The sequence below is a fragment of the Carassius carassius genome, chromosome 18, assembly GCF_963082965.1.
Source record: "Carassius carassius chromosome 18, fCarCar2.1, whole genome shotgun sequence".
Taxonomy (NCBI): Eukaryota; Metazoa; Chordata; class Actinopteri; order Cypriniformes; family Cyprinidae; genus Carassius; species Carassius carassius.
In genome coordinates this window covers 13,820,095-13,830,001 of record NC_081772.1, presented here as the reverse complement: position 1 = coordinate 13,830,001, position 9,907 = coordinate 13,820,095, and the positions used below count along the sequence as shown (strand labels likewise).

The 9,907-nt window shown below is 37.4% G+C and overlaps 1 protein-coding gene across 1 annotated transcript; it reads left to right on the top strand.

Moving 5' to 3' along the window:
* The first annotated feature begins 3,457 nt into the window (after positions 1-3,457).
* On the top strand, positions 3,458-4,290 carry LOC132091878 (uncharacterized). The gene is made up of 2 exons (XM_059497965.1): positions 3,458-3,549; positions 3,612-4,290. The coding sequence occupies exon 2, from the start codon at positions 3,643-3,645 to the stop codon at positions 4,288-4,290; it is 648 nt and encodes a 215-aa protein (XP_059353948.1). The 5' UTR covers positions 3,458-3,549; positions 3,612-3,642.
* The last annotated feature ends 5,617 nt before the right edge of the window (positions 4,291-9,907 follow it).

Below are 9,907 nucleotides of genomic sequence, written 5' to 3'. Positions count from 1 at the left end.
TTTTTGTGTATAATATATAAATTAAATTTATATAGTTTATAAATTGTGTATAAAAGTTATTAATCATTTCATAAAACAGGCTTATATAACATTACGCTCCAGGTTTTGTGTTTCATGCTATGATGCAACACTCAGTTTAACTAATTGTATTTCAATTACACAATGTTCAACATCAAAGTCATCCTGTGAGGTCACATGTAGATTATGAACCATTTTCACAATGCATATGGCGTTACTTCCACTTGTTCTGGGAAAGTGCCGCACCATAAAACCACACAACACAGACCACCCAAGTACCGTGTGCCATTATGCCCTCTCTTATCTCCCTAAATAGTGCACGGCAAAGATACTTTCCCTCAGATAAGGCCTTTTGGGCTCTCGGGAACGTCATTTTTTCAATCATTCTGAACTAATCTGAGGAATCAAATCCAATTTGACTTTCTTGCGGCCTCAACGCACTGTGTTGCGTGTGACGGCACCACAAGGGATGTTCAACAGTGTAAACACGTCATGTAGCCTCGGCTATTTTCTCAAGAGGGCCACCGACAAAGACCCATCCAGCTAATTAACAGAGAAAATGTTAGTAAAATAAGATAACTCAATTAAGATCTCCACTGTTTGTTTGTTTAGCTCACCCACTGCTGATGATTGTTCCACATTCCTGATATGAAAGTGCCAATTACTACACCATGGGTCACAACACAGCAATAAGACTTAAATGACCAGAAACATCAGTACTCTGGTACAGAGTGAGAGTAGAACAGACACATAATACAGAATGAATAACAGGGAATTAGTTTTTTTTCAGATTATGAATTAGCACTTATTCATGTTACTTCTGATTAAAAGTTTATTATTATTATTATTATTATTATTATTATTATTATTATTCACTTTTACACTTGGATAGCACTGTGTGCACATGATGGGGACAGAAGAAATTTCTCTACATTATTGTTCTGCTTGAATGTGTTCCTCAATGTGTTCCCATGGGTCCTGGGCCAGCACAGGAAATACTGTGAATAGGCTTCCTATCACACACACATGCACACACACACACACACACACACACACACACACACACACACACACACACACACACACACACACAAACACACACACACACACACACACACACACACCTAAAAATCACTCTCACAGTTACTGTTACTGTAATAAAAAATTTCTGAGCTCTTGACGTCTTGAACAACTACATGGATCAGTGAATTGAATAAGTTGCATTGATATGTTCACAAGAAGATAAGATTTTAGAGCACTAAAAACTGTTTTAAAATAATTTAACAGGGATTTTATTTAGGGCTTCCAGGTCTCTTTCTGTTCAAGCCAACAGGCACTTCAAAAGTTCAAAAGGTTATGCAGTTTGGTTCTCATTTGAAAAGCTCTCTATTTCTCTTCAGTTATTCGTAATTTATATGTATTAGTGAATTGTGTTTTATTCGCAAAGGTAATTTATTTGTAAATATTGTGTAAAATTAATTATAATTTGTAAGACAACTCCAACAGGAGACATTTGTGGTTTATTATGGTATATTATATTTTAATCTTCTTTTTGACATTGTGTTAACACCCACTAATCACTGAATTATTTATTTTTATTTTAAAAAAAAATTGTATTATTATATGTTACGTAAATATTGTTTCAGTTATAATAGATTTTAAAAGTGTCACATATACTACACATAATTTCTGGGTAGCGGTGAAAGAGTAGAAAAAAAGTTATATGTACTCTACAACTGTAATATGTCCATTTACAAGTATTTTATGAAACTCTATGTGCCAAACTTGACCAGTTGAGGGCGCTACAAAAGCAGAGATTGCTGAGCAGTTATTCCAATCGTGTATGCGTACAGTCATAAAAACTACTGCTTTCAGAAGACGTGTATATTCACTTAAAATGCATAAAATGTGAGTGATTGGTTTGGTATCTGTCTGACAGCGAAATACCACACGGAAATAGGCCTATACGATGAAGAATTGTTAACAAGGTTATATACAGTCTTATATTTACACAAGCAGAGCTAACCTGAGCTAACAGTCGATGCACTGAATTTATGAGCTAGAGGAAGTTTAGCGTAAGTAGGGTGCTTGAATTTGGCAGGACATCCATCTGAATGTATAAGCTTAATGTAAGTGTGTGCATGAGTAATGAGCTAAGCATTAAAAAGGGAAATAGGGCTCATTTCCACAATGTGGACAAAAGGGGTATCTGGCCGAGGAAACTACACGTGTGAGAGAAAAATGCACTGGGGTCATTTTTAACGGGCTTTTGATCCTCTTGGAAAGGGTGGATGAAAGACATCCTGTAGGCTACTGCAGAAAAAGAGAAGAGGAGGGGTCACCATTCAGCTCTATCTTACTGCTTTAACAAACTCTCTTCATATCAAGCTCTCTTATTATGTAACTAAGCTACACACTGTACTTTCTGTTAGATTAGCCTTAAATACATTTTTTAATTGGTTTTTAAAATATATATATAGTTTTATAAAATCTAAAATATAAGATATACTAAATTGGTTTCTCTGTGTCTATAATGCTATTTAAATATGTGAATTATTATTGTTAATATATTTTGTTGTTATATATAGCTATATATATATATATATATACACACACACACATATATATTATATATAGCACAAATATTTTATTGCTAAATAATCTCTGAATAATCTAAATTAGAATCTAAACATAAACTGTTTATAATCTAAACTATATAATCTAAGATATTGTTTACATGGCATAATGTAGTTACTGATTTTTTTTTATTTAAATTCTATAGGATATGGTTAGCAAAGCACTTGATAAATAGTTCTTTACCTACTACATTGTCTGTACATGTGGCAATCTCTCTCTCTCTCTCTCTCTCTCTCTCTCTCTCTCTCTTTTTCTCTTGTCAGACTGAGATTTTATCACCACCTACTTTGTGTAAATCACTTAGAATTTTAATGCCAATATAAACCTGACTGATGTGTCAACCCACTCATACCTCTCTCACCTTCTGCACATTCACTTGAGCAGAGACAAGTGAATGGCATGGCATGGCAGTTTTCAGAGCCAGAGACGTCACTTCCTGTTTGTTGTTGGCGGCTGTACTGCGTTTGAGCTCCGTCACTATATTCTTTTCATTGACTATTTTTAACTCAAAAATCAATTTTATACATCATCGTTTCCGTTTATATAACGTGTGAATATATCCTCTATTGTATTCTACAACAAAAACAATCAGAGCGCCTCGCTATCACTAGTTTTATTTTGATCTCCCGGGTCCGCTATTAGCTTTTAGCCCGTTAGCATCAGCAAGCGTGATTGCAGCTAACTGCGCTTACATTGCTAATACTCTATTCACACACATTACCACTGCTGTACTCACTGTTACTTGCTTTAATGGCGGATGAATGTCTCCACTCTGTGCAGCTCGAGCTCTAGGCCGTGGGAAAGCAGATTCGCGACCTGGAGGTGAGGCAGGCCCAGCTGAGAGAGCGGAGAGCCGCGCTGGAATCATCCCGGGCTGACGCTCACAAGTCCGGGGTAAGTATACAGCGATCTGCTAACAGTCCCACCACGTCTACTCCGTGTGTTTCTCTGCACAGGCCCGGTGCACCCAGGACGCGATCTTCCCAGATGTCCTTCACTGCGACGCCGGGACACCGCGGACCCTGGGTGCATCCACAGCGGAGGACGCGAGCCGGGTCCCGGGCGACGACTTCTCCCACTCCTGCCTTCGACATCTCCATCCTGAACCGCTTCGCTCCCCTCCGCGAGACAGGACTCGACGCTGTGATCATCGGAGACTCCATCGTCCGACACGTAAGTGCTACGTTAGCCGAAGGTAAAGTGCACACTCATTGTTTGCCTGGTGCTCGTGTTCTCGATGTTTCTGCGCAGATACCCGCGATCCTGAAGGCCGACGAGAGCCCCAGAGCGGTCGTGCTTCACGCCGGGGTTAACGACACCACGCTGCGGCAGACGGAGACGCTGAAGAGGGACTTCAGCAGCCTGGTCGAGACGGTTCGCAGCACGACGCCCGCGGCGACGATCGTCGTGTCAGGACCACTGCCCACGTATCGACGAGGACACGAAAGGTTCAGTAGACTTTTTGCTTTAAATGAATGGTTGTTGTCATGGTGTAAAGAACAGAAACTGCTATTTGTTAACTGGAATCTTTTCTGGGAGCGTCCTAGGCTGTTTCGCGCTGATGGATTACACCCCAGCAGAATCGGAGCGGAGCTGCTCTCTGACAACATCTCCAGGACACTTCGCTCTATGTGACTAGTAAGACAATTCTCTAATAACTATTATGATGAGTTTTGTTCCACTCGCTTAAATGATAAAAGTACTTGCGCTGTAAAAACTATTAAGACTGTGTCTGTTCCCCGAATAGTGAGGTCAAAATATAATGTAGGATCTAGAAAAAATCTTATCGGAATTAAACCAGAAAAATGTAAAGTAAATGAACAAAAACAATTTTTAAAGTTTGGGCTCATAAATATTAGATCACTCACACCCAAAGCAGTTATTGTAAATGAAATGATCACAGAAAATAGTTTTGATGTACTCTGCTTGACTGAAACCTGGCTAAAACCAAATGATTATTTTGGTCTAAATGAGTCTACTCCACCAAACTACTGTTATAAGCATGAGCCCCGTCAGACTGGTCGTGGCGGAGGTGTTGCAACAATATATAGAGATATTCTCAATGTTACCCAGAAAACAGGATACAGGTTTAACTCTTTCGAAATACTTCTGCTAAATGTTACACTGTCAGACATGCAAAAGAAATCTAATGTATCTCTTGCTCTGGCTACTGTGTATAGACCACCAGGGCCGTATACAGAATTCCTAAAAGAATTTGCAGATTTCCTCTCAGACCTTCTAGTTACAGTTGATAAGGCGCTAATCATGGGAGATTTTAATATTCACGTTGATAATGCAAATGATACATTAGGACTTGCGTTTACTGACCTAATAAACTCCTTTGGAGTCAAGCAAAATGTCACCGGGCCCACTCATCGTTTTAATCATACACTAGATCTAATTATATCGCATGGAATCGATCTTACTGCTATAGATATTGTACCCCAAAGTGATGATATTACAGACCATTTCCTTGTATCGTGCATGCTGCGTATAACTGATATTAACTATATGTCTCAGCGTTACCGTCTGGGCAGAACTATTGTTCCAGCCACCAAAGAAAGATTCGCAAATAACCTGCCTGATCTATCTCAACTGCTATTTGTACCCAAGAATACACATGAATTAGACGAAATTACTGACAACATGGGCACTATTTTCTCTAATACATTAGAAGCTGTTGCCCCCATCAAATTGAAAAAGGTTAGAGAAAAACGTACTGTGCCATGGTATAACAGTAATACTCACTCTCTCAAGAAAGTAACTCGTAGTCTTGAACGCAAATGGAGAAAAACTAACTTGGAAGTTTTTAGAATTGCATGGAAAAACAGTATGTCCAGCTATAGACAGGCTCTAAAAACTGCTAGGGCAGAGCATATCCACAAACTCATTTTATAAATAACCAAAACAATCCAAGGTTTTTATTTAGCACAGTGGCTAAATTAACAAATTACCAGACGCCACCTGATTCAAATATTCCACCAATGTTAAATAGTAATGACTTTATGAATTTCTTCACTGATAAAATAGATAACATTAGAAATACAATAGCAAATGTAGATTCTACAGCGTCTAACACTTCAGTTTCATCCATCGCACCCAAAGATAAACTGCAGTGCTTTACAAATATAGGACAGGAAGAGCTAAATAAACTTATCACTGTATCTAAACCAACAACATGTTTATTAGATCCTGTACCCACTAAATTACTAAATGAGCTGTTACCTGTAGCCGAAGAACCGCTTCTCAATATCATTAACTCGTCGTTATCTTTAGGTCACGTCCCAAAATTCAAGCTGGCGGTTATCAAGCCTCTTATTAAGAAACCAAAACTAGATCCTAGTGTACTGGCAAATTATAGGCCTATTTCAAATCTTCCATTTATGTCTAAAATTTTAGAAAAAGTTGTGTCTGCTCAATTGAGCACCTTCCTGCATAAAAATGATCTGTATGAAGAATTTCAGTCAGGTTTTAGGCCCCACCATAGCACAGAAACTGCACTTGTTAAAATGACAAATGACCTGCTTCTTGGGTCAGATCAAGGCTGCATCTCATTTCTAGTCTTACTTGATCTTAGTGCTGCGTTCGACACCATAGATCATGACATACTCATAGATCGATTACAAAACTATACAGGTATTCAAGGGCAGGCTCTAAGATGGTTTAGATCCTACCTGTCCGATCGCTACCATTTTGTTTACTTAAATGGGGTGTCATCTCATTTATCATCAGTAAAATATGGAGTGCCACAAGGATCCGTCCTAGGTCCCCTTCTATTTTCAATATACATGTTGCCCCTTGGGAATATTATTAGAAAATACGGAATTAGCTTCCACTGTTATGCTGATGATACTCAGCTATATATCTCAACGAGACCAGATGAAACTTCCCAATTATCTAAGCTAACAGAGTGTGTTAAAAATGTAAAAGATTGGATGACAAATAATTTTCTCCAATTAAATTCGGATAATACAGAAATATTAATTATTGGACCAAAAAACACCACACAGAATCTTGTAGATTACAATCTGCAACTAGACGGATGTACTGTTACTTCTTCTACAGTCAAAAATCTGGGTGTTATATTGGACAGCAATTTGTCTTTTGAAAATCATATTTCCAATGTTACAAAAACTGCATTCTTCCATCTTAGAAACATTGCCAAGCTACGAAACATGTTATCTGTTTCTGATGCAGAAAAGCTAGTTCATGCATTCATGACCTCTAGACTGGACTATTGTAATGCACTTCTAGGTGGTTGTCCTGCTTCTTCAATAAACAAGCTACAGGTAGTCCAAAATGCAGCAGCTAGAGTCCTTACCAGGTCAAGAAAATATGATCATATTACCCCAATTTTACAGTCTCTGCACTGGCTACCTATTAAGTTCCGTATCAGTTACAAATTATCAATACTTACCTATAAGGCCCTAAATGGTTTAGCTCCTGCGTACCTAACTAGCCTTCTACCATGCTACAACCCATCACGCACCCTAAGGTCACAAAACGCTGGACTTTTGGTAGTTCCTAGGATAGCAAAGTCCACTAAAGGAGGTAGAGCTTTTTCACATTTGGCTCCCAAACTCTGGAATAGCCTTCCTGATAATGTTCGGGGTTCAGACACACTCTCTCTGTTTAAATCTAGATTAAAAACGCATCTCTTTCGCCAAGCATTCGAATAATGTATCTCTTAAATTGTGAGTGTAGTTGCATCTGCATTTTTATTCTTTAGCTTGGGTTAAACTAATTTTACTTTGTTGGATCAGCAGCTATGCTAATGATGTCTCTATTTTGTTTCTATGTTTTGCCACGGGATTTACAAGCTCCAGTCTGGATCCAGAACACCTGAGAAGAGATGATGCTGACCCTCAGAGGACCCCAGATGATCCTAACCTTGAATCAACAAACAGAACTAACAATTATTGCTACATGTGTGACTGCATCATATAATTACTATTAATTAATAATATTAATAGTTCATCATCTAGCCGACTACGTCTTGTATTATTATTATTATTTATATTTTTCTAAAATCCTGTCAAACGTGCACAAACTACTAGCTACTACTAAATATTGTAGAAACATAATTTTCTGTAAAGTTGCTTTGTAACGATTTGTATTGTAAAAAGCGCTATACAAATAAACTTGAATTGAAAAAAAGAGACAACCTCTGATCGACCTGCAGGCTGTCACATCGCAACATGCACAACACACAGCTGAAACATGACATAAATAAAAGACACTCCACTGTCCATGCATACAGTACCTACAGAGGATGGAAATGACGTAATATCAAAGAGGCCTATGATGCAGGTTATGAGAACATACGGCAGGATATGGAAATGCTTATGACACATTGTTCTCCAACTTTTTTTGTGTGACCTGAGGGAGAACAGATAGGAACACTACTGAGAGGAGCTGGTGACAGCGGCATAAACGGCTGGATGCAAATCAAGGCAAATGTAAAATGTAAAAACAAACCTGATGTTGTTTATGTTGAGATCATTTAGTAAAACTTTTATGCTGAATTTTCTAAGCATCCTTGAAACCCTGTTTATCACAACAAAATCCTGCTTTTATATCAAATAAAATTAGGAAGTAAAAATTAGAAGAAAATTCAAAAATGTAATATTTAATATTTCTTCATTTGAACAAATGGGCCTTATTGCACCACTTTCAAGATAGTATTAATTCAAGATGGTCAGGGTTTATAAATGTGGTGAATGTTTATGCTGAACAGGGTATATACAGTATGTGTACCGTATGTGTGTGTTTTGAGTTCTGCCAGTGGGATGTAATAAAGGACAATAAGGTACAATGTAAATCGAAAATCAATCTTCTCCATTGCTTTAATTACATTTAAGTCCTTAACTCCCTGTCTAACAGGAAATTAAACAGTGGAAATTTGCAATACTTTTCATAACCACAGTAAGTACAGGATTGTTGGAGTAATGGAGTTCCTGTATACATTAGTCACAGTAATGATTACCAAAAAATACCTAAACCATAACTCACACAAACATATGCTTACATGCCTGTCTAGATGAGTACAGCTTCAATAGTTTCATATAATGCAAATGATAATTAAAGATTAAACCAAACCCCACCCACAAAAGAAAACAATAAAAAGAAAATGAGACAATGACTCATTGCAGTTTCTTTTTTATTTTCTAGTCTTTATATACACACACACACATTTTGTCTTTTATTTATTCAGTTTCATATTTTTAATTTATAAATTAATAAAGAAAATATGTGTGGTAACATTTTACAACAAGGTTCCAATGTTAACATACATTAGAAACTAACAATCAAAAATTCTTCTAAAGCCTTTACTATCTTAGTTAATACTGAATGAGGATTTACTAATACATTATTAAAATCAAAAGTTGAATATATTAATGTTATTGTTTAACAATGAACAGTTGCATTTTTATCAACTAACATGAACAAAGAGTAATAAATACTATAACAAATGTATTGCTCATTGTTACTTATTGTTTGATAACACATTAAAAATAGTTAACAAATGGAACCTTATTGTAAAGTTTTATCATATGTGTGTATACATATGTACATAAAGATAGATAATTAAATTCTCATCTGCCTCAGAATCTTTAAGGTGCGTTTTGGCAAAGCTCAGTCGTTACCGTATGTGACCTTTCTTGAGGAGTGGCTTTTTTCTTGCAGCCCTCCCATACAAGCCAAATTTGTGGAGAATTTGTGATATTGTTGTCATATGCACACAATGCATGACCACTCTTTGTCCTTAATTCCTGCCGCTGCTTCAGAGTTGCTGTAAGACTCTTGGTCGCCTCTCTGAACACTTTCCTCCTGGCTCTTTCATCCAGTTTGGAGTGACGTCCTGATCCAGGGAGGGGTCTATGTTGTGCCAAATACCTCCCACGTCTTAATTATAGACTTCACTGTGCTTCTAGGCATCGATAAAGCCTTGATTTTTTTTGTATCAATCTCCTGACTTGTGCCTGTCCACAACTTCATCCCGGAGATCTGTTGACAATGTCTTGCTACCCACAGTTTATTGTTTGCTTCAGTTGCACTACCAAGGACAGAAATGCTTAAAGCTCTTTTCATGCTGAGCTCATCAAAAAGACCACAGCTGATCAATGCTGCTGCTTTGTGTGCCTTTGAGAAGGTGATTAGCTCCATCTGATTGAGTTTACAAGTAATTTTTAGGAGGGGGTGATCCTCTTTCCAACTCAGAGATTCTGTTTATTTATTAATATAGGCCTAT